The sequence below is a fragment of the Salmo salar genome, chromosome 29 (genome assembly GCF_965601325.2).
Source record: "Salmo salar chromosome 29, fSalSal1, whole genome shotgun sequence".
In the NCBI taxonomy this organism is placed as follows: Eukaryota; Metazoa; Chordata; class Actinopteri; order Salmoniformes; family Salmonidae; genus Salmo; species Salmo salar.
The window spans coordinates 1,509,080-1,535,795 of record NC_138319.1 but is presented as its reverse complement, the minus strand read 5'-3'; the positions used below and the strand labels follow the sequence as shown (position 1 = coordinate 1,535,795).

At 39.4% G+C, this 26,716-nt stretch overlaps 1 protein-coding gene across 1 annotated transcript; it reads right to left on the bottom strand.

Moving 5' to 3' along the window:
- Nucleotides 1–395: 395 nt before the first annotated feature.
- On the bottom strand, nucleotides 396–25,350 carry LOC106590031 (homeobox even-skipped homolog protein 2). The gene is made up of 4 exons (XM_082970642.1): nucleotides 13,879–25,350; nucleotides 7,212–13,127; nucleotides 1,754–1,795; nucleotides 396–1,350 (listed from the first exon to the last, which is right to left on the bottom strand). Exons 1-2 carry the CDS (start codon nucleotides 14,056–14,058, stop codon nucleotides 12,558–12,560), a joined length of 750 nt encoding a protein of 249 aa, XP_082826768.1. The 5' UTR covers nucleotides 14,059–25,350; the 3' UTR covers nucleotides 396–1,350; nucleotides 1,754–1,795; nucleotides 7,212–12,557.
- Nucleotides 25,351–26,716: the final 1,366 nt, after the last annotated feature.

The following is a 26,716-nucleotide window of genomic DNA, read 5'->3' as shown; positions in this document are numbered from 1 at the left end:
TGTATATTTCAGAAAACATCTAGTGGCTTTTTGGGGTACTTCAGATTATCACAGGTGTCTAATTATCTCTGGCCCTACATTCCCCCAGTCCCATGCCTCAGCTGTTTACCCCCCCCCCCAAAAAAGTACCACTTTGTTGTTTGACTCCCAGAATGCCCCTTTAAGGTTATGTATAGCAGTGGACAGAGTAGGCTATACTTACAATATAGGAAATAATTGAATGACAAAGCTGTAAAACATTATCCTAAATATAAACCATCAACTAAGTGAATACCATTTGTGCTTACTACTAAAGAGTAGCATAGGCCTACATATTGAAAAGTAATTTGGCATTAGATACACCAAACCAGTTGTGGAATAAGATGAACTATTGATTGAAACAAATATATAAAACATATTTTTTTTCTTCACCTTTATTGAACCAGGTAGGCTAGTTGAGAACAAGTTCTCATTTGCAACTGCGACCTGGCCAAGATAAAGCAAAGCAGTTTGACACATACAACAACACAGAGTTACACATGGAATAAACAAACATACAATCAATAATACAGTAGAAAAATCTATATACAGCATGTGCAAATAAGGTAGGATAAGAGAGGTAAGGCAATAAATAGGCCATGGTGGCGAAGTAATTACAATATAGCAATTAAACACTGGAATGGTAGGATGTGCAGAAGATGAATGTGCAAGTAGAGATACTAGAGATCTATGTCTGTGCTTAGAAGATTTCATGTGAATGAAAAATGTGTGGATACTCGGCATCTTCTCTGACTTAGGTGCCCCGAGGTACTTTTGAACCGCCAACAAACATCTTTACAAAGTAGGTTGCATGCACATAATAGTATATGTACTTAAAGGGGCAAACAGGGATTGGTGCATACATTTTTTTACTTTTAAATAAAGGACATATAGCCATTGATTATTGAAGAATACAACTTTCTTATCAGAAACCAAAATATAAGCTTGTTAACAAACACAGTATAGCTATAACATTATTTTGATCAGCGCCGTCTATGAATTTGAGAGTTGGTACATTCCTCCAGTCCCATGCCTCAGCAGTTAAATAACATTTTTTTTTTTTTTTTTAAATATCCACTTCATTCTTGTTTCAATCCCAGATTGCCCCTTTAAGGTTATGTGTGGCAGAGTAGGCTATACTTACAATATAGGAAATAAAAATAAGGGCAAAGTCATCACGATGCGTCCTGTCCATTGTTCGGGGAGATACCAGAAGTAAACACTTATGCAAGTAATAAGATAGAGCACAGATGAATATAGAAGTAGTCTTCCCACCCACAACTTCTCTAGTCTCTGATTTTTCGCTCTACATTCCTCTAGGTCCTTAATATCCTGAAAAGACAACAAAATGCCATAACAAGTATTTAAAAAAAGATAAATCACTCACTATAGAGTAATAGTTGGATTATATGAATTATCTATTAACCCAGCCTTATGCTACACATTAAAAGGTTTTTGTAAAATGTTAAGCTTTGTTTCTTTTAATTCTTCTCTAAAAAGTACTTTTTCTAATATCTGATGGCCAATGTACTGGCCAAAGTCGGAGTTGTGGACATCTGCTCCTGTCACTAAATGATCAAAACAGATCACTGTCTGACTGATAATTACAGGAGGATACAAGATGGACATGACTGCGGGAGAAGCTTGGTGCTGTGATATTGACTTTTATGGAATACTAGTGGCCTACATAGTGTTGAAAAGTAGGGATTATAGCAACATTTAACCTAATACTTACCTTGACAATGCCTTGTAGAAGTTCTACCATCGTTGGATTAGCCTGTTTGAAGATTAGATACAATTTACTTCTGAATCACTCAAAACAAATGGCTAGGACCAGATATGTGTATGCAATATTTTTTCTCTCTCTGAATGTTATAAAAGGTAAATAGGCTAATATGTATAAAAGACAACTCTCCCTTTAATAGATATTATAAATATCTATCTTCAACACATCATGCATGCCCTCAAATGCCAAAAACATTGGCTCAATTACATTCTGACACTAGCCAGACAGTTCAGTTGACTAGTCAGTGATGTAGGCTACTTTACTGCATTAAACTGAAACCTTGAAATGCTAAGGGAGCATTGGGTTGGTAGCTAGCTAGTTAGACAGTGGAGTAGTCAGATTCTCCAGATTTATTCAACCCTGTCTAATAAGTGCAGATACCACTTAAGCATGCTTTTGTCACACAGTCAATGGCGTGTTGGGCTTCTGGCAAGAAGATTGAGGGTTCGAGATGCACTTCCTGCCCGTTTCATTACATTGGTGTCAGAACTGGGATCAGACCTCGCGTCCATGACAGTGTGTGTACTTGACTGATGAGCACGTTCCTGTGAGATGGTGTCCTGTGAGGTCACAGTCTTTTAAAGGAGGGAGTTGTGTAACAACCCTGGTTAATAAGCTCGGATATCGACTCTGCCACTTGAGCATGCTTTTGTGGCACAGTCGATGGACCGCTGGGCTTCGGGCCAGAAGGTTAAGGGTTCCCACTTTTGATACCAATGTAATGAAATAGGTAGGGAGTGTGGCTATAACCCCCAACCTTCTGTCCCGAAGCCCAGCGAGCCATCGACTGGGCCAAAAAAAGCATGCTCAAGTGTCAGAGTCGATATCCGCGCTTATATACCTGGGTCGCTAGAATACTCACAGAGGTAAAGACAGTTTCAGGTTGGATATTCGCCTGTAGTTTTCCTTACATCCACCAACAGCAGTTAGGGACCGTCAACATAGCGTCAAATCAGATTTTTCAAATTTCAATAGCTCTTTAACCATTACTCCTAAAACTTTCAAAACTGGTTGTAGCTATCAGACATTGCACACACTTTGTTTTGTCGATTTACATCTCGCACTATTTTAAATGATATATTTACATTTTTTAATTTCAATAGCTCATTGGTCATATGACCTACTGACTTCAAACAAGGTTCAGAATGTCCACTGACTGACTACCCTTCTATATTGCACACCCTTTGGTTTGTCCATTTTCATCTCACACATTTTTACAAATTTTAAATTTCAATAGCTCCTTGGTCATGTGACCTACTGACTTCAAACAAGGTTCAGAATGTCCACTCAGTGGGCCTACACATTGCACACCCTTTAGTTTGTCCATTTTCATCTCACACGTTTTTACATGAATTTTTCAAACTTTCAAATTTCAATAGCATTTGTGGTTTTACTTTCTCTCCTTATACAGACAACCGAATAGTACTTTCAAGCAACCACAAAAAGCTGCGGTCACGGGACAAAGATTTACATCCTAAATCATTACTCAGCCCAAGTCATTCTAAATGGAGAAAGAAGTTTAGCGTGTAAGCAAAGTTTGCCCAAGGTACTAATACAATCTGTTAATGGAATTTTAAATGATTAACTATTGATACATTTTTTGGGGCTTAGTGGCAAGCATGTGAAATAATTTATTTCAGGTGAACTTCGGTAACTACAATGCTGTCATGAGTTTCTTGAATGTGAACCAGTGGCCAGTAGCCTAGTGGTTAGAGTGTTGGACTCGTAACAGAAAGGTTGAGCTGACAAGGTAAAAATCTGTCATTCTGCCCCTGAATAAGGCAGTTAACCCACTGCCATTGAAAATAAGAATTTGTTCTTAACTGACTTGCCTAGTAATATATAGGAAATACAATTTTAAAAAAAACACTGGATGTTCATTGTAAGTAAAATAATTTTTCCAAAATTGATTTAGGTACATTTTTGTGAAGAGGTATGAGGGTTGTGCATTCAAATTCAGGTCTTAGTTATTCCCTTGTACTGGATCTAATACATAATAGCAATACATTAATAAGTGTAATAATTTTTTATGACACTGTGAAAAACTCTTGGCTGCTGGCTCTGTCACTTTCAGACATGGCAGAGCAGACTGAAAGGGGAAGGGTAGCTCTTGACTTGAACCACAGGGGTTCTCTGTAAAGAGAGAGTAATCCAAAAGGCACAGACACACCCCTTGACTTTCAATTGGCACCCTTAACCTGTATGTATTCTCTCCTGATTGGCTCTGTGGTGCACAGTCTGGCAGTCTGACTAAAGTGCCAGCGGTATGAGGGACATCCTCCTTTGTATTTATGGGAACAAATATTTCCTAACACTTTGGACCCTATTCTTGGACAGTTAGAAGACACAATGCGTCAATGCAAAAATATATATATACTAATTACTGTCCATGAGTAACCTCAACCTTGTGGGTGTTTGGGCCAATAAAGTGCCAACTCAATTCTACCACTGACTAGTCTCTCATGCCCCTATGAACAAGAACACAGGGCAATAGTTTTTAATCTAAACCAGACCTTTTTTACTGGAGTACACTAACCCCTAATTGGTGCTCTTTTCTTGACACACAGTAGCAGTTTACCAGATAAGAAGTCAAGAAGATCAAAAAGTAGATTGTTGTAAGGGTGTATTACGTCCTGTGCTGGCCACATTGTCATATCCATTCTGGATTCTGAGTGGTAAAATCATAGCTGAAAAAGGCCTCTATGTATGTGTATACTGTATGTGGGAATGTCTTAAGTCCGTCCTACATTTCATGTTAGTATTATGTTCAACAACTGACATTTTCAGATATTATTTTGACAAACACACTTTAACACACTTTGGTACTTACAATTCATTCTCTATTGTCATAGACTTGATGGGCACTGTCATCTGTGATCTTTGTGATACGACTTTCTTTAAGCACGTACTGATGAAACGGTCACTTAATATTTTTTTCAAAAAGTCTACAAACGCTCTACATTTATTCACTCTGTGATAGGGTTGGATCCTATATGCTACTTTTATTATTGTCCTGTAAATCGTTCAGTGCCTATAATTTAGGCTGTGTGTAGAATGGGACATAAAGGAAATGACCTCTACTAGATTATAGTGATAAGGAAAACAACATACAATTTTGGCCTGTGTATTCATTTGCCTATAACTAATCAGAATTCCATTATGTTTACATAAAAAAGAGAACATTTCAAAATGAGAAGATCCTGCCGTGGAAAAGACGACTGGGTGGACATAAAGTGGAAAGAAGGGGAAATGACACACACACCATGCAGTAGAACACCTCACCTACGGGGTCTTTGTAATGCAGGTTTGATAGTTATATTTAAAAATGAATGGTTAGCTGTTATGTGACAATTAGGTAAAAAACCCTATTTTATGTTTTGGTGTAGACGGTCAAGGACGTTGCACAGAACTTCCCCAACATCCCCTCCCAAATTGATATAGAACCTTCACAAAAAAACATGGAGCAACTGCAAAAATAAATGGCTGAGGGTATACTAAAAATGTCTGGTATGTAATGACATTTAATTCAAAGTAAATGTAAATTATTTATTTTTATGTAGTTGTGTGGGACAGCCATAGGTTCAGTTCATGCCTATGATTTCAGAGTTCAACAAAGCCAACAACTGCTTCATGTGTGCCACTCATAAAGAACCTGGATGTGGCCCAAAGACTGATTGATTGGGTTAGTAACTTTATTTAACATGTTTAGAATCTTTTGACAACAGTGATGGCATGTAAGACAATTTATGATATAACACAATGGCTGGCTAATTCGTGATACTGCATTGATATTTTATATTATTTATAACGTATTACGCTTTGTTTTGTTTAAGAATGAATGTTTTGCATGCCAACAGTGGTTCCATGTACATCAACCAGGGATAAAGAGAAAGTTAACACTGAAATGTTTCACTTATTTGAAGTAAAGTGTCTGTTGGAAAAGATTAAAGGTCTACAATTTCTGTTTAATTTGTCAATATGTTAGGGTTAAACTGGATATTTGTTTTCATAACTTATATAATATACCGGAGAAGCTATGCTACATTATTAAGTATATAAACTACGGATAAGTCAACTGCTGAAGACAAGAACTACAACCGGCAACAGGAAGTGCTTCATGAGGCTGGGACCAGCCTGCACGCCGACGATAGGAGGAGCAAGTTTAAACCACGCTCCTCCTCCCTCTGACAGGCCAGCATTGAGCGGGAACTATCACTGTCAGAGTATATAAGAGAGAACAATAGGATGTGTCGCTCTCTTCTCTGTCTGCCCTGCGAGGTGTCACAGAGAGACCGTATACGAACGACATATTTACCATAAGCGTGTTCGCATTAATTAAAGTACAGCTAAATCAGAAGTTACTATGTGCTGACTATTTTGTTCTGATACCAGAAACGAATTGACGCAACTTTAACAAATATAACATTTTTATTCATTGATTTACTGGCCACCATTACTGTGGTTACATGTTCAGTAAATGTATTGACATGCAAACCCACTGCAGCCTACCTTTTCCTTTATGGTTGATATTAATGATGAAAGGAGACATTATCTGTCGCTCTCCTATTGTGTACCGCTGTTAAATACTGTGGAAAATAAAAAACAGGGAAAAGAAGTACTTAGAACTACCAATTATTATAGATAAATATTAAAGAAAAGGGTAAACACAACACTGGACTGAACCCCCTAATTGTCAAACTAATATTAATGTACAACAATATAGAAGACACATGACTAGAGGTTATGCAATACGGGTGTATATCCACCGCACGCTTCTTAGGTGTGTAATTGACATGACCAAGGAACTATTGAAATGTAAAAATATGAAAAATGTACGTTACACCGCGTGATTTTACAGTACACAAACAAGAGTGTGCAATATAGAAGGGTAGTCAGTGTACATTCTGCACCTTGTTTGAAGTCAGTAGGTCATTTGACAAAGGAGCTATTGAAATTTGAAAGTTTGAAAAATGTATGTAAAAACGTGAGAGATGAAAATGGACACATCAAAGGGTGTGCAATATAAAAGGGTAGTCAGTGGACATTCTGAACCTTGTTTGAGTCAAGTAGGTCACATGACCAAGGAGCTATTGAAATTTAAATGTAAAAAGTTGGTACTTTGTTTACATTACCTAACTAATTCAACTAGGAATACAAAATGCTGCTCACATTTCCACGTTTGGAAAGCGAATTAATGTCCAAATCGTGAAAAAAAGACCTGTGCAATGTTGTGCGCAATTTCTCCAACATCATGGCACTTATTTTGAGTCTGTGGCTCAAGTGGTTTGAAAGCGCGAATATCCATCACATATCAAACTTGAAACTCTCTTTACCTCGGTAGAATACTTAGCTAGTTTAGCTATAATAATCCTACTGTTACGGACTTGTTTAACGTGCATATAGTTACCTTCCACCGGGAAACAACAGCACCCATTTCTGTAGAATGTATTGGTGTCCCCCTCCTCGTCTTTGTCCACTCTTTCCTTTATAGTAGCTAGCTGCCTAAAAGTGTTGAAAAGTAAAAGATAAAATATGGCAAAGCTACCTAAACAATAGCTCAGACGGCTAGCTAGGTAAGGTTACAGAATGGAAAGTGCAAACGATAACTAGCCCATTCAGATGGTTGTTACTGACTGAAAACAAAAATGTGCTTTTTGGTCTTCATTTATGGTTAGGCATAAGGTCAGCGTTGTGGTTAAGGTAAACTGTAGTCGTAATTATGACTTTGTGGCTGTGGTAACTAGTGGAAGCCCCATTCTGAGACAAAGCTCACGCTTAACAGCCCTGACATGTTCCATTGAAGCCCCTGCAGGAAAATGCTCATTGTTGGATACGACTGTGATACGGTTTTGTAATCCTGAGTCACTCAACATAATTGTATAGACTAACGTAACACTGTAGAGTGATGCTAGTGATAGTTCGCTAGCTGTCAATGATACATGCTAGCTAGCTAGCCAGTTTATAACGTTAACCTAACGTTAGTGTGTTAAAAACAGACAGGCCTAATCAGTTTAATTCTTAGGCCTAACTTAAATGCATCCAACTCTGCTACTTGCGGTTGCTTGCTTGCTTGCTTGCTAGCTATCTAGCGTTAGATAGGTTCGTGTCATACAAGAAAAAGATTTTAAAAAATACGGGGGGGGGTAGGGTTCTTCTTCGTCTTCTTCTCCTTCTGTGGCATAATGGCGCTCCGCAAACAAACGTTTAGGGTGCATGCCGCCACCTACTGTGCTGAAGTGTGTGGTAATGACGGTTTCCTATACTACTGTAAATACTAATTATATACTTCCTGAGTGGCGCAGCAGTGCGAATCTCAGTGCTAGAGGTGTCACTACAGACCCTGGTTCGATCCTGGGCTGTATCACAACCAGCCATGATTGGGAGTCCCATAGGGCGGCGCACAATTGTCCCAGCGTTGTCCAGGTTAGGGGAGGGTCTGGCCGGGGTAGGCCGTCATTGTAAAATAAGAATTTGTTCTTAACTGACTTGCTTAGTTAAATAAAGGTTACATTTTAAAAATATAAAATAGTTCATCATCATTAGGAGTGGACAGATGACGACCACTTCATTCCTTTTTAATTAACAAGTTGTTGAATTCATGTCACATAATAAAGTAGCATTTAAATGGGAGCAGTCATTTAAGATATTTAGTTGATATAAGGTTTAGATCTCTTAAACATGTTCATTTGTAAATTGTTACATTTTCAGCTTTAAATTCATGATAAGGTTAGGCCCCTATTTTCTCGAAGTTGTGCCATATGAAAAACATACAGTGCCTTCAGAAAGTATTCACACCCATTTTACACATTTTGTTGTGTTACAGAGTGGGTTTCAAATGGTTTTAATTGCCATTTTTATGTCAACGATCTACACAAAATATTCTGTAATATAAAAAAAATCCAACAAAAAACACCTTTGGCAGGGATGAGAGCTGTGAATCTTTTTTTTAAGTCTCTAAGAGCTTTGCACACCTGAATTGTGCAATATTTGCCCATTATTCTTTAAAAACATACTTCAAGCTCTGTCAAGTTGGTTGTTGATCATTGGTATACAGACATTTTCAAGTCTTGCCATAGATCTTCAAGCAGATTTAAATCCAAACTGTAACTAGGCCTCTCAGGAACATTCAATGTAGTCTTCATGAGTACCTCCAGTGTCTATTTGGCTTTGTGTTTTAGGTTATTGTCCTGCTGAAAGGTGAATCAGTCTCCCTGTGTCTGTTGGAAAGCAGACTGAACCATGATTTTGCCTGTGCTTAGCTCCATTCTGTTAAATTTTTTATACTGAAAAACTCCCCAGTCCTTGCCGATGACAAGCATACCCATAACATGAAGCAGCCACCACAATGCTTGATAATATAAAGAGTGGTACTCAGGTATGTGTTGTGTTGGATTTGCTCCACACATAACACTTTGTATAATAGGATAAAAAGTTAATTTCTTTGCCACATTACTTTAGTACCTTGTTGCAAACAGGATGCATGTTTTGGAATATTTTTATTTTGTACAGGCTTCCTTCTTTTCACTCATTTAGGTTAGTATGGAGTAACTACAATGTGGTTGACCCATCAATTCTCTCCTATCACAGCCATTAAACTCTCTGTTTTAAAATCACTAATGGCCTCATGATGAAATCCATGAGCAGTTTCCTTCCTCTCCTGCAACTGAGTTAGGAAGGACACCTGTATCTTTGCAGTGATTGATACATAGCATACTTTCTAAAGGCACTGTAGGCCTAGCCTATATCATTTTGTTTACATTTTTTAATTTGGCAATTACAAATCGGAGATCACGTTTTTGTACCATGAAAAGATTATATTTTCCTTGGGTTAAATGTTCAATAAGTCACTATGACTGTAATTTCTAAACTTACTCCAGCCATTGTTTTAATGTTTGTAATTGGAATTTAAATCGTGTAATTGTTTAGCAAATAAAACGGGTCACCACTTAGCCTCTGTTGGAAGGAAAATGGATTATTTAAATATAACATTTTGGAGCTGGAAATACAGTACAATTTGAGTATGATATTAGACTGTCATAAAATAGAAATCTTACGTACTTTGTTTTCTCTCTCTCATGTACACACAAAATGTAATTCAGCTGAGATGGGCATTGTTTTTAATCTTCAAAGTTTCCTTGTTTGGTCCCTCTTCACTGTTAATGAGGATTTGTAATTTCCTAAGTCAAACATTCATCGGAATCAGATCGGTCACACTTACAGAAGCACGGGTTAATATGGTAGTCAATATTATTGTAACGACCCTTGGTTTATAAGCGCGGTTATCGACTCTGCTGCTGGAGCATGCTTTTGGGGCACAGTCGATAGTGCGCTGGACTTCGGGCTAGAAGGTCGAGGGTTCGAGACCTGCTCCCTGTCCGTTTTATTACATTATGTAGTGTTGTCTAACCCAATCATTTTCAAACCTATTTTCTTCTGTTATTCTGTATTCGATTGAGAAAATGGATCCATTAGCCTGATACGATAGCCAATTAAATCTGATTTCTAGCTAGGCTACTGTGGATGCATTCCATTCCTTCTTGTTTATTCCCACAATTTTAAATTTTATCCCACAATTAATTAAAGTTTGCAAAAATGTATTTTACAGTCGAAAGCCATCTTTGACCAGACCGCTTCTGTCCATCTTGATCCAGCCAATATATGCATTGCAATCTGCAGAAAGCAGAAAAAAAGTATACTTCCAACGGCTACTTCCAATTTGAGTTGCGCAATCCCCATGGATTGCATACGGCTAACAGTAGCAAAGAACTGAAATTGATCAAATCATTATGCAACAATTTATTAAAACATGAACAAAGTTAAGTGTAATATTGGCCTACATTGATATTTCACATTATACACAGAAAATATTGCACATACATATTTTGCAATACATACATGTCAAACTGAACAGTTCAATTGATGAATATGTTAGTTTATTATTTCCTTTTTAAAAGTTTGTGGTTCCTTTGGCATTTGGTGTTTCTTGCTTGCCAGTTTGTTTGGAATCTTAATTGTGCTATTGTACAATATTTATGATAATAACATATTAGCCTTTTTTATTCACTTGGTTGATTACGAGTGGGATCGGGGTGAATGGAATATAAAATATTATAGGGGTTGCATTTGTGAATTAAAATCAAGATACCAGGTGAAGTGAAATATCATGGAGGTTATGACCTATTATCATATATAGGCCATAGCAACAGAATAGTCTGCTAAACATTAATGTAGGTACTATCATCATACTTATATAGGCCTACCGTTCTTGCTTAGTTTAACGGATTTACAAATGCATTAGGTTGGCTTGATCCCATGGTTCATATTCAAGTCAATATGTTACCAAACCACATGTTATTTTTAAATCGGAATATTTATTTTGTTTTCTGTTGGGCCCTTTATCGTTTTTATGTCGGAAAGGGTGGCACATTTGGTGGTTACTTTTTTAAAATACTTCAATTAGGTTGAATCATAACTTCATAGGACGTGCGTAACTCCAAGCTGAGCGTAAATCATGTAGGCTAGTTGGTTTGCGCAAAAATTCGAATTAGGCTAAGCATGTAGTCCTAGTCTGAACAAGTGGGCCTACAGGAGATATTGTTTTTTTGGCTCAGTTGTCTGAACTCAGGCCATCAGATGTCTGCTCCAAATTTCACATAAATGCTGGGCACTGTAGGCCACTGTAATAAATGGTTTGCCACAAGTCATTATAGAATATAAATGTCAAATTACAACATTCGTCAATTTAACTGTTTAAAAAAATATATATATAGCCGATGGTTATTAGCCTACAACACAAATATGGCTCTGGCCAAATAAACAAAATAATTGGCTACAAAATAAATAAATATATGTAAAAAATATATAGCCTGTATAAATAAATTAGCCACAAGTTTAGTGTTATAATACCTGGTATCTGAATGTCTATAGCCTAATGCACCGGATAGCTAGCCTATTTGGTATACCAAATGAATACCAAGAAAAAACCCTAAGTTAATACTGTGAGCTCCAAAAGTATTAGGGCAGTGACACATGTTTTGTTGTTTGGGATCTATAGTCCAGCATGATAATGATACAATGAGGTTACAGTACAGACTGTCAGCTTTCATTTGAGAGTATGTTTAACCATATTGGGTGAACCGTTTTGAATTTACAGCACTTTTTGTACATAGTCCCACCGTTTTTGGGGACCAAACGTATTGGGACAAATTGACTTATATGTATTAAAGTAGTAAAAATGTAAGCATTTGGTCCCATATTCATAGCATGCAATGACTACATCTAGCTTGGGACTCTACAAATTTGTTGGATGCATTTACTGTTTGTTTTGGTTGGGTTTCAGATTATTTTGTGCAAATGGAAATTAATGATAAATAATGTATTGTGTCATTTTGGAGTCACATTTATTGTAAATAAGGATTACAGATAATCTTGAATGAATATTGAATAATGATGAGTGAGAAAGTTAGAGACGCAAAAATATAATAAATGATAACCTCCCCTGTTATTGTAATGTTGAGAGGTTAGCATATCTTAGGGGTATGATATTTGTGCATCTGTAGCTTTCTCACTCATCATTCACTTTTCATTTAGGACCAAACAAAACATTTGTCACTGTCCCAATACTTTTGGAGCATTGCGACATTGACCTGTCTAAATTGATGATATATGAATTTAATGGTATTAGATTATTACACACATTTGAATATTTCGAGTAGAAGAAACATAAACAATGGAGACAAATAAACCAGATCGGCTAATCCGGCGACACCCCCGCCATTTTACTGAGCACAGCGGCAGAGTATGGCAAAAATACACTCTCTGACCTTTGACCTGTTGGTGAGCATGTCAACTCTGAGCTCTTGCACCTCGATCCCAGGGTGCCAGTAACAGAAGCCTGGCTATTATTGTGGCAGCTGAGGCACGAGCACAGTCCATGGCTCGATGGCGCACTAACTACTGCGACCACTGATGCTGATGTTGCTGCTGCCGCGGAACTGGCGAGGCCGGTTGGAGACTGGTAGAGACCTGGGTGCCGAAAGTTACAGAGCAGCTCCTGTCGTGAGTACGGGCGCGAGAGCGCACGGAAAGTGTTAAGAGGACGTATTGATGTTGGGAAAGGTGACGATGAGGCACCTGTAGCAGCCACTGTGATGCATATGTGTGGGTAATATGGCAGGGGCAGGTGAGAGTGGAAGGGGTAAGATAGGTCACCGGTGGTTGCTGCGTGCGTCACGTAGGTGTAAAAGCTAGGATCCGCCACGTGAGGCCAAGACATCGCTAGACGCTGTCGTTTATCTTTCATCCATCTGTTCTGGAACCAAACCTAAAAACAAGATATATATCCATGAATACTCATCAAGTGTAGCCAAAATTTAAAAGATAGGCCTATATTGTTTTTCTCTCACGGTTTTATAGAATATTTGGCCTTAAACTTTTCTACATGATTTGTAAAATAAATTATACCAAATTATACCAGTTGTAGGCTATATACCTCAATTGTCTTTTCAAAATATATATAGTCTAGGCCTGAGACCAAATAAATGAAATGTCAATCAGCACGCATCATTTAAAAAAATGTGGGTTGGGAATTGAACATCAACCACTCTGAAATATTGTTAAACAAAAATAATATACATTGAATTATAAACCAAATTTATGTTTAATGTTTCGAGTAAACAACACCACATTTTGGATGGTCATCATTCAATAATAAATTCATGTTGTGGTTTGTACTTGGTCCATCCTCCGTATAGGCTACAGTTCGCACAGACCAGCTGAGAAAATCGACCCAACTGCTGGTTCAGATTTTATTATTTATGTGTTCAGATTTAGAACACAGGGAACATGTTCACAGAAAAAAATCGGACTGACCAAGATTCAACATTCAAAACAGAGAAAATCTTAGATGAAATACAGTTGAGTTGATGAGTCTAGATTTTCTCAGATGGTTGGTGTGAACAGCTGTGTAAAAACATCCTGCAGTAGACTACAGGCCTTCAGGTGATAATAATAATAATTTTGTTTTCAAATAGGCTTATCATTTAGATAGATCATTTGTAATGCATCAAACAAACCTTAATTGTTGTTTCAGGTAGATTCAGAGATGCGGCCAGTTCACACCTCCTTGGTCTTGAGACATACTTTTCCGTGTAGAACTCTTTTTCCAGTATTCCTATCTGTTCCCTTGTGAAAGCAGTCCGACATCTTCTCACTTGATCTGCGCTCGAGCAGCTTCCAATTGAATGACCGTTCATGCTCAAACTCGACAGGGAAGATTAGCTAGTGTTTGGAGAGTTGTGGTCTGAAAACCCTTAAAGCAAAATTATAGAAGTGCTTGATTATCAGCTTGTGGATATGCTGGAAATTTGTTTTAATAATCATTAGCTAATTCAGAGTAGGTAAATTATCAATTGTCATAGGCTTATCAGAAGTAATACATTTTACATTAAAATGTCATCTTGACTTCTCAGTACTTTTCAATATATGTTGTATTATCTTACAACTATTTAATTATTTGACTGACATTTCATGGACTACTGTAGGCTTGACAAATTGTGCAGTGACTGGTCATTCACAGTTGTCAAGCAGATTTTGATATTAGAATAAATTGCATAAAGTTAACTTTCATGCTATTTTCTTTTTGTTGGGTATCACTAAGACTGTCAGGCGAGTGAAGCAGTGGACATCCAACCTCTACATCACTGTCTGAATACAGAGAAACTTCCGAATACATGCTCATCATCTCTGTCTTTCAAATAGGAAATCTCTGTGGGAGTGTTCGTATCAACGTTGTGATGATGTGGACTGAATATACACTTGATCTCAAACTTGCCTTTGGTCGGCGTATTCCGCACATCAATCCTCTGCGCTGAGAATTTTCCAGGGTCTCCAACAAAATTTCCCATGGGCTCCGAGAGACATGAGAGCCTTTTTCTCGCTGGTGGAGCTGTGAAGCCCTCACTCCATTAGTATGATCTCCTTTCTCATCTTCACCAAGTTTTAGAGCAAAAGCCACTGCTGGCTGGCTGGTCACTTATCAGCATTCAATAATCATATAACTATTCGAATATGGATGAATACAATTGTAGCCTAATTTAAATAGTATACTTTGTATCTGAAGACTGACAAAATGTCCCAGGTATAGTTTTATGTCCATTAAGAATTTATTTAAATAAAGGTTAAATAACAATAAATACATGTAACACTTCTTTGTTGAGCTTCATGGAAAGCATCCAGGTAGTCCAGCCCGCTCAGCCCAGTCAAAACTGTTCGCTGCTCTGGCACCCCAATGGTGGAACAAGCTCCCTCACGACGCCAGGACAGCGGAGTCAATCACCACCTTCCGGAGACACCTGAAACCCCACCTCTTTAAGGAATACCTGGGATAGGATTAGGTAATCCTTCTAACCCCCCCAAAAAAATATATAGATGTACTATTGTAAAGTGGTTGTTCTACTGGATATCATAAGGTGAATGCACTGATTTGTAAGTCGCTCTGGATAAGAGCGTCTGCTAAATGACGTAAATGTAAAATGTAAATGTAGTCTGAAAGATCAGTGAAGACTGACTCAGGTTAGAGCAGATCAGACACATCAAGTTTTCACCATTGCTTTTGGTTTTGGCCACAAATGCATGCTCAATATTAATACCTCTGAAATTGTTTATAGATTGAAAATAGCCTGATCTCCCAGTCCTGCAATAATTATCCAGATGTGGGGTCCAGATAGAACGTGACTGAGCACATAAAGCACATTCTTTGGCGCCCCCAAGAGTGTAATCTGAAATGGAGGGCCCCACCTCCATACACTGGGGGGGAAGAGATTGGCAACCGCCACATTTTAACCAACAATCAGCAGGCAAAGGTTATTCAAACACAGTTTACTATTTACCAACTAAAACACTAGGATACTTTTACATTTACTAACCTTTGCATGCTCATAGTTGGTTAAAATCACATTACGCACACCAGATGATTCATCGGTGTCCTTTTGACTACTAAACATAGAAACCTGCTATTTTCACAGATGTTGGGGTGCAGTGCTGGAGATTTTGTTTTTGAAATAGGGTGGAATTTCCCTTGAAGGACAGTGACCCATGCACCAGCTCTAGGCCCCAAGGCCCTCAGTCAGCCCTGCATCAGAGAGAGCCAGTTAGACCCCGAAAAAGGGAATAGACAGAGCAGCAACATCCACAGAGGCTGACACTCTGCCCCTCTGAAGGACAGTGCCACTGACTCAGTCACTCACACTCTGGCACTCCAGACTGTACTGGGGACGTGGGCCTTCACATGGACCTTTTAACAATATTTTTGTGCAACTTACATTTTGACCTGACAAGTTGAGGGACTATTATTTTGGCATTACACATCTGAGGACTTTTATTTTGATATGACAAATCAAGAGATTTATTTTGAAATCGAAAATTGCGATCCACATTATTGTTAGTGCTCGCCAATTTTTTTGTTGGCTTGATGCAAGTTCCTTCCCTGGCTGATACGCAGACCACATGCACAGAGAGAGGAGCTGTGCCCCACTGGTCCGGGAAACAGCTAGATGTAATTCTATATTCAAGCCATCTCATAGAGCATGTTTTGTTATTTGCCCTAGCAATACACAGATGATTCAAATAATCAAAGCTTGATGACGAGTTGGTTATTTGAATCAGCTGTATAGTGCTAAAGCAAAAACCAAAACGTGCACCTAGGGGGTGCCACAAGACCGAGTTTGGGAAACCCTGTATACATTATTTTCCTCTTAAACGTTGAGACCCCTCGCTGTTTGGATTTGTTATTATTCAGGGGTTGTATGTGGCTGTGTGTTTGAGTGAGGGAGAGACAGAGGAGAACCAAACAGTAAAAGCCCCCCTTCATTATCGATGCATCACGCCCACAACATCAAAGCGAGTTCCAGGCATCAAAGCGTTAGCCAGGCAAGCAAGTTCTAGTCATTACATTCAGATTTATTTTACAACACCTGAGATGAGACTGCCAAAACACCATAACTGTAACATTGTACATAAGAATTGCATAACAAGATTTTTATCTAAATTTGAATGTGAAAAGTTGATCAGAGTATTTGCAGAATGTGTATACAATTTTTATCCAATTCTTATGCTGTCAATGTTAGTTTTAAGTTTGCAATCCATCTCTTACACCTGAACATTTTTATTAACCTTACATTCCTTCAAACTAAAGATATCTGACTCCATGCTAGCAGCAGCCTTGAGGTGAATGAGAAAGAACCAGTAATCAGAGGGTTGTTGGTTTGACTACCACGAAGAACCAATCAAGGCGCAATAACATTTTAAAATCGATGAAATTGAGGACGTAAAGACTGAAACTTGGCATGACACCGAAGTCAAGGCCAAGAAACAACTGGCAGATCAACTCAAACTGGACCCTAAACTCATCGAGATGGAGAGGGCGCATAGGAATGGCACTTTCTTTCCAGATGGACAGTCCAGATCTATAGTGGTGAAACATCTCAGGTTCAAAGACAAGGAGATTTCAGGATAGTGTCTGAAGGGAACCAAAATCTTCATCATTGAAGACTTCTCCTAAAAGGCACGCCTCAAAACAATGCTAGTCATTAAAACTCGTTTTTCAACCACTCCACAAATTTCTTGTTAAGCAAATCGGTTAGGACATCTACTGTGTGCATTACACAAGTAATTGTTCCAACAATTGTTTTACTGACTGATTATTTCACTATATCACAATTCCAGTGGGTCAGAAGTTTACATACACTAAGTTGACTGTGCCTTTAAACGGCTTGGAAAGTTCCAGAAAACGATGTCATGGCTTTCGAAGCTTCTGATAGGCTAATTTACATAATTTGAATCAATTGGAGGTGTACCTGTGGATGTATTTCAAGGCCTACCTTCGAACTCAGTGCCTCTTTGCTTGACATCATGGGATAATCAAGAAATCAGCCAACGCCTCAGAAAAAAACGTTGTAGACCTCCACAAGTCTGATTCATCCTTGGGAGCAATTTCCAAACGCCTGAAGGTACCATGTTCATCTGTACAAACAATAGTACGCAAGTATAAACACCATGGGACCACGCAGCCGTCATACCGCTCAGGAAGGAGACGCGTTCTGTCTCCTAGAGATTAACATTCTTTGGTGCGAAAAGTGTAAATCAATCCCAGAACAACAGCAAAGGACCTTGTGAAGATGCTGGAGGAAAGGGGCACAAAAGTATCTATATCCACAGTAAAACGAGTCCTATATCAACATAACCTGAAAGGCTGCTCAGCAAGGAAGAAGCCACTGCTCCAAAACCTCCGGAAAAAAGCCAGATTACTGTTTGCAACTGCACATAGGGACAGAGATCGTTATTGGTTACTTTTTGGAGAAATGTCTGCTGGTCTGATGAAATAAAAATAGAACTGTTTGGCCATAATGACCACCGTTATGTTTGGAGGAAAAAGGGGGAGGCTTGCAAGCCGAAGAACACCATCCCAACCGTGAAGCACGGGGGTGGCAGCATCATGCTGTGGGGGTGCTTTGCTGCAGGATGGACTGGTGCACTTCACAAAATAGATGGCATCATGAGGGAGGAAAATTATGTGGATATATTGAAGCAACATCTCAAGACATCAGTCAGGAAGTTAAAGCTTGGTCGCAAATGGGTCTTGCAAATGGACAATGACCCCAAGCATACTTCCAAGGTTGTGGCAAAATGGCTTAAGGACAACAAAGTCAAGGTATTGGAGTGGCATCACAAAGCCCTGACCTCAATCCTATAGAACATTTGTGGACAGACATAAAGCGTGTGTGAGCAAGGAGGCCTACAAACCTGACTCAGTTACACCAGCTCTGTCAGGAGGAATGAGCCAAAATTCACCCAACTTATTATGGGAAGCTTGTGGAAGGCTACCCGAACCGTTTGACCCAAGTTAAACATTTTAAAGTCAATGCTTCCAAATACTAATTGAGTGTATGTAAACTTCTGACCCACTGGGAATGTGATGAAAGAAATACAATCTGAAATAATTCATTCTCTCTACTATTATTCAGAAATTTCACATTAAAAGAAAGAGGTGATCCGAACTGACCCAAGACAGGTAATTTTTACTAGGATTAAATGTCGGGAATTGTGAAAAACTGATTTTAAATGTATTTGGCTAAGGTGTATGTAAACTGCCGACTTCAACTGTTGGTATGGGATGCAAAATTACTGTTTAAGGCTGAAAGAGGAAAGGTGCATTAATTATGTTTGAATCGGTCATGGTGTTTAGCTCATTCCTCAAGGCAGGCTAGCAAACAAAATTAATTGTCTAATATTTAATGATGGTGTAGTTTTCAAGCCGTGATTACACCTAGCATTAACATGTGGATGTGACAAGATTCCCTGGTCACTACCACTATGCAAATTCAACCAACCTGCCTTGGACTTAGCCTTATGACACCAGTTATGTAAATCGACAGAAAACCGCACACTGTTATAGTCAATAGTTCTAATCAGCCTATGTTTGTTATCCAACAACAATTTAAGACTGGGAGTAATACTGTCCTGATAACCTTGACCTGCCCACAGCAATACAAATAAATATTCTGAGAAGCTCTCCCATCCCAAAATAAAGTCCTCACACAAATTAGCTATCGGGATGTGTGTACAAAATACAATTAATGCACAGTATGAAAAAAATTACACTTAATGCACACAGTAGAAACAGAAACTGGTTGAGTTACAGAGTAGGCTACAAAGTGCATCTCTGAGGCATTTATCCAAAGACCAAGATAAAAATAGTTTTATACTGGATATTCATTTTTCTCTAGTCGAAATCGCAACAAACGCTCTCCAAAATCAACCTTCGGGCGCAGGTCTTGTAAAGGTTCTCTCCAGTTTAGCCCTGATGTCTTGCTATCCGAGATTGGCATCAGTCCAATACCGCAGTGCATAGCTGAAACACGAGCAGGAAATGGTAGACATAAAGGGACAGGTGCAGAGAACCGGGAAACTAATGACAAAAGCGGAAAAGGGAAAAATACTGCTAGCTATGGAACTGCGTTTGAAAACTGAACAATTAAATGTAATTGCAAAAACTTACGACGACCACAAACTCTTAAACAAAATCGTATTGTACAGGAACAACTCGATTTAGCCAAAACTAAATATGATTTCCACGCCAAACTAGATAAATGTACCGAGTTATCTACAAACAGAAGCGCTCAATTTGATAACAATGCATGTTTTGTTGAACGTTTCTCAAAGTAACAATGTTCTATTCTAAATGCTGCAGACAAAGATGATCAGTTAATGAACACAATGACTAAGTTGGATGACAAATCAGCAGAACTCATTGAAGTTGCTGACCTAATGAATGATGAGAGAACTCAGGTGATGAAGATCGAAATATTGATTTCTACGCAAGAGAAGGAAATCTCATCACTGAATCTCTCACTCTGTACTCAATACCTCTATCTGCAAACCATGACAGATTAGTATGAGACCAAAAAGAGCAAGTGCGACACTCACGTGTCCAAAATCAGTACTCTAAGTGTTCAAGTGGACTTTGTAATCTGGTGTAATTCCAGAACGGTCATGCACTACAGCGTGATTACCCAACCAAGCAACCGGAGTCCGATAAAGGTTTCAGACTTTGCCTCCCTCATGTGTCCCTCAGTCTTCTCCTCTTGGCCATTCGGCATTGAGTAATATGGCACCTCTTCGCCAACAAAGCCAAAGCTTGGCTTCTCCTCTTGGCCTTTCGGCCCCAATTTCCCCACAGGATGAAGCCAACCCTCTCCGCCCTTCTGGCACGGAACGCCATGACAAACTCGTCAATAATTTACCAACCTTTGACCCCGTCCCAGGTCAGCCAAGCGACACTGAGATGTTCCTAGCTGACATAGAGGACGCATTGGATGGCTACCCGAATGCTACGGGTTCTGACAGGGTTTACCTGTTGAAGCGACCGTCGAACAGACACATGATGAGGTTAATTAGTTTACAACAGCAACACATGCTAACGATTACGCTAAACTTGCCACAGCTTTGAAATTAGAATTCAGTGGTACTGCGACTCGGAAACACGATAGCTCACTGGCTAACATTGTCAAAGAAGCTCGGAATGAACACCCTCAAGCTGACTATCATAGGCTTCGTTCAGCTTACTTTGGCCTACTCACTGAAACAGGAATGGAAGACCTGTTACCATTCAAAGAAATGTTTGTCGAACATGTATCCCACCTTCATTACCTACTTGGGCCCTACGTTGGCTTGCCTATCTTACAACTCAGAGAGCTTGCAAGCACAGCTTTTGAGGCATCAAAAGCCCTGACAATTCAGTTTTGAAGTTTGACCAGCCCTGACCACTCACTCCACGATTCCAATAACCACCGCGGTCGAAATAACTAAAGTATGTAGCCATTGAAACGACTATCGCTATAATCGACCTGTTTTTACGTTCCTTCACCCAACCCACACAGTGTCAGAGTAGGGTAACAAAGGACGATGAAAACGTAGACCAATGTTCTCTAGAAGTTCCACTATGTCAAGAACTAAAGCAAGAAAAATTTGAGAAGAGGGTAAAAGATAAATCACAAGGACTAGAAAGGACGTTAAAAATCTTTCTCTCACTCAAGACCCTATCCAGGGCCCACTGGATCAAGAAACAAGCCAATGGGCTTTGTCTATAGACTGTTACAAAGGTTGCGAAGAAAAAGGTAAAAAGCTGTGGTGGCTAATTTCTACATTACCAAATGAGGAGACTTACAAACTTCACACACCAGTCAGAGTTATACTTAAACTACATCTTTAATGAGCTTTGCAAAATTACTTGACTTTCAATGATGCGCTCTCTCTAATGAACCATTGAGTGACGACACAGAAGTACAAAGATCTTTTATAGCCAAGATACACCCCTCTCAACGTACATGACAAACCACAGATCTTAGGATCAGTTCACAAAGGGACTTTATATTTGAGAAAGGAGTATCCCTTAGCCAGATAACATTCGCTATAAATTATCGTTCAGTTTGGTCCCTATGACAAGGTTCTAATCTCGTTCCTGGTACTTCACAGTACAAAAACACCAACTCATCCAATGGCATATATCAATTGTCAACTCTAGATACTCCCATCTCAAGTGAACCCCTATTGATCCCACTCCTGGACAAGCTCACTGAGGGGAGTGACTTGCGCACAGACATTGTGGAGACAAATAATTGGTTCCCCATTAATCACGCCATCCCTTCACATGGTTTAAGAATAGGTAAAGACACATTCACATATGAAGACAATGTTCCATTCTGTCCTCTTCCCTTTCTGATATTCTGCATAGCACCAGGGATATGTGAAAGACAAGCCTGACCTCTCCCCTCTCTGGGCCCCAAGTGACTGAGCCCTAGCTAAGAGAAAAGTGCCACTGCCAACACCAGAGTCCAAAGGGATATATTCTAATGACAAGTATCTCACATAAGCATATTATGCAAATAAAACATCTTAATTATTTATGTTACCCAACTAATTCTGAAAAGTCAAAATCCGAAAAGTCTATCTGCTTTCATCTTGAACGGAAATGGCACATCCCATCATTGCGAATGACCACACCACTTTGTGGGGAATATGTCCACTAAACGCTACTCTAAACGGCCATACCTGGAAACAGTCCTGGAGGACTGTTTAACTTGTCATGTGCTAATTGATTCGGGCGTGACAATATCGCACATCTCTCAAACATTGTTAAATGATGTCAAATGGTTTTTGAAGCCAACTAAACGTTGGTTAAAAGTGGAACGATGCGACACTAAACTTCGAGGTTTCACTCAGACTACCTCGTCTCTCACATTGAGAGTCATGCTGAAACTACACTTCCAGGACGTATCGCTTGTTCACCCTGTGTTTGTTACCAGCCTCGAATCTGAGCCCATGCTACTCGGAGCCGACTTGATGGATCGGTTATTCCCACTGATGGATTGGAAAACCAACCATGTATGGTCACAGGTCACAGTGCCTTCTCCACTGACCACACTGTCTCCCCCTAACACTAGCTGCAATGCAGTCATTCTCGAGGGGTATTTGTCAAAAGCACCCTTTGGGAAAAAGAGGTTTCGAATCCTCTTGGTGCAGAATCCGATCCAAGGAGATATTAAGATATGCCCAGGGTCCCTGCTCATCTGAGTGAACGTGCCTTAGGCATGCTGCAAGGAGGCATGAGGACTGCAGATGTGGCCAGGGCAATAAATTGCAATGTCCATACAGTGAGACGTCTAAGACAGCACTACAGGGAGACAGGATGATCGTTCTCGCAGTGGCAGACCACGTGTAACAACAGCAGCACACGATCAGTACATCCGAACATTATACCTGCGGGACAGGTACAGGATGGCAACAACAACTGCCCGAGTTACACCAGGAATGCACAATCCCTCCATCAGTGCTCAGACTGTCCGCAATAGGCTGAGAGAGGCTGGACTGAGGGTTTGTAGGCCTGTTGTAAGGCAGGTCTTCACCAGACCCATCGGCAACAATGTTGTCTATGGGTACAAACCCACCGTCGCTGGACCAGACAGGACTGGCAAAAAGTGCTCTTCACTGACGAGTCGCGGTTTTGTCTCACCAGGGATGATGGTCGGATTCGCGTTTATCGTCGAAGGCATGAGCGTTATACCGAGGCCTGTACTCTGGAGCGGGAGCGGTGAGGGCTAGGGCCATTCCCCCCAGAGATGTCTGGAAACTTGCAGATGCCTTGGTGGAAGAGTGGGGTAACATCTCACAGCAAGAACTGGCAAATCTGGTACAGTCCATGAGGAGGAGATGCACTGCAGTACTTAATGCAGCTGGTGGCCACACCAGATACTGACTGTTACTTTTGATTTTGACCCCCCCTTTGTTTAGGGACACATTATTCAATTTCTGTTAGTCACATGTCTGTGGAACTTGATCAGTTTACGTCTCAGTTGTTGAATCTGATGTTCATACAAATATTTACACGTTAAGTTTGCTGAAAATAAACGCAGTTGACAGTGAGAGGACGTTTATTTTTTTGCTGAGTTTAGTTGAATGTGATTGCTTTCATTAAATGTTTATTTTTGTTAATTGTGTGCTGAAATATATTGTTTTATACATGTGTGTTATAATATTCTGTTTTTATTGTAATGTGTACAGGGCTCTCTTGTAAAAGATTTTTAATCTCAATGTGACTCCCTGTTTAAATAAAGGTAACATTAAAAAAGAAATTGCATGTTAGCAAGTAGAATTGATGGCAGTGGGATTCTCAAAAGGCAGCCCGATCTGCGTCCTCTGTCTTTTCGTCACGCAAGTTACGGGGATCTAGGCCTGTTCCTGGGAGAGCAGTATAACTTTCTCGTCGGACTTGTTAACCTCTCTGGGGTATGTGGGACGGTAGCGTCCCACTCGACAACAGCCAGTGAAATTGCAGGGCGCCAAATTCAAAACAACAGAAATCTCATAATTAAAATTCCTCAAACATACAAGTATTATACACCATTTTAAAGATAAACTTCTCGTTAATCCAACCAGTGTCGATTTCAAAAAGGCTTTACAGCAAAAGCACACCAAATGATTATGTTAGGTCAGCGCCTAGTCACAAAAAAAACAGACATTTTCCAGCCAAAGAGAGGAGTCACAAAAAGCAGAAATAGAGAGAAAATTAATCACTAACCTTTGATGATCTTGATCAGATGGCACTCATAGGACTTCATGTTACACAATACATGTATGTTTTGTTCGATAAAGTTCATATTTATATCCAAAAATCTCAGTTTACATTGGCGCATTATGTTCAGTAATGTTTTGCCTCTAAAAAACATCCAGTGATTTTGCAGAGAGCCACATCAATTTACAGAAATACTCATCATAAACTTTGACTAAAGATACAAGTGTTATGCATAGGATTATAGATACACTTCTCCTTAATGCAACCGCTGTGTCAGATTTCAAAAACCTTTACGGCAAAAGCACACCATGCCATAATCTGAGTACAGCTCTCAGACACCAAAACAAGCCATACAGATACCCGCCATGTTGTGGAGTCAACAAAAGTCAGAAATAGCATTATAAATATTCACTTACCTTTGATCTTCATCGGAATGCACTCCCAGGAATTCCAGTTCCACAATAAATGTTTGTTTTGTTCGATAAAGTTCATCTTTATGTCCAAATACCTCCTTTTTGTTCGCACGTTCAGTTCACTATTCCAAATGCAGAAGGCGTGCGCACTAAGTCCAGACAAAAAGTCAAAAAAGTTCTATTACAGTTTGTAGAAACATGTCAAACGATGTATATAATCAATCTTTAGGATGTTTTATCATAAATCTTCAATAATATTCCAACCGGACAATTCCTTTGTCTTCAGAAAGGAAAGACAACAGAGCTCGTGCTCACTGCTGCACGCGTGACTGAGCTCATGGCCTACTGCCAGACACCTGATACAATCAGCTCTCATTCTCTCCCCATTCACAGTAGAAGCCTGAAACAACATTCTAAAGACTGTTGACATCTAGTGGAAGCCTTAGGAAGTGCAATATGACCCCATAGACACTGTATATTGGATAGGCAATCACTTGAAAAACTACAAACCTCAGATTTCCCACTTCCTGGTTGGATTTTTTCTCAGGTTTTTGCCTGCCATATGAGTTCTGTTATACTCACAGACATCATTCAAACAGTTGTAGAAACTTCAGAGTGTTTTCTATCCAAATCTACTAATTATATGTTTATCTAATTGCAGATTCCCGGTCGGAATATTATTGCTTTTTTACGAGAAAAATGGCATAAAAATTGATTTTAAACAGCGGTTGACATGCTTCGAAGTACGGTAATGAAATATTTAGAAATCTTTTGTCACGAAATGCGCCGTGCGCGCGACCGTTATTTACCATTGGGATAGTGTCTGGGACGCACAAACAAAACGTCGCTGTTGGAACATAACTATGGATTATTTTGGACCAAACCTACATTTGTTATTGAAGTAGAAGTCCTGGGAGTGCATTCTGACGAAGAACAGGAAAGGTAAGACCATTTTTCTTATAGTAAATCTGATATTGGTGAGTGCTAAACCTGCTGGGTGTCTAAATAGCTAGCCCTGTGATGCCGGGCTATCTACTGAGAATATTGCAAAATGTGCTTTCACCGAAAAGCTATTTTAAAATCGGACATATCGAGTGCATAGAGGAGTTCTATAATTCTTAAAATAATTGTTATGCTTTTTGTGAACGTTTATCGTGAGTAATTTAGTAAATTGTTAGTAAATTCGCCAGAAGTTTGCGGGGGGTATGCTAGTTCTGAACATCACATGAATAATGTAAAAAGCTGTTTTTTGATATAAATATGAACTTGATTGAACAAAACATGCATGTATTGTATAACATAATGTCCTAGGTGTGTCATCTGATGAAGATCATCAAAGGTTACTGCTGCATTTAGCTGTCTTCTGGGTTTTTGTGACACTATATGCTAGCTTGAAAAATGGGTGTCTGATTATTTCTGGCTTGGTACTCTGCTGACATAATCTAATGTTTTGCTTTCGTTGTAAAGCCTTTTTGAAATCGGACAGTGTGGTTAGATAAAGGAGAGTCTTGTCTTTAAAATGCTGTGAAATAGTCATATGTTTGAAAAATTGAAGTTTTTGTATTTTTGAGGAATTTGTAATTCGCGCCACGCCTATCATTGGATATTGGAGCAGGTGTTCCGCTAGCGGAACGTCTAGATGTAAGAGGTTAAGAAGAGATATTTGGGGCTCCCGAGTAGCGCAGCGGTCTAAGGCACTGCATCTCAGGGCTTGATGCACAACTACAGACACCCTGGTTCGATTCCAGTCTGTATCACAACAGGCCGTGATTGGGAGTCCCATAGGGCGGCGCACAATTGGCCAAGCGTTGTCCGGGTTTGGCCGGTGTAAGCCGTCATTGTAAATAAGAATTTGTTCTTAACTGACTTGCC

Bases quoted from the DNA above. Each gene is read 5' to 3' on its own strand.
- LOC106590031 (XM_082970642.1), bottom strand. From the start codon at position 14,058: ATGAACGGTCATTCAATTGGAAGCTGCTCGAGCGCAGATCAAGTGAGA. The intron at 13,128-13,878 runs GTTTGTTTGATG...TCTTGTTTTTAG, and splicing joins TACCTGAAACAACAATTAAG to GTTTGGTTCCAGAACAGATG.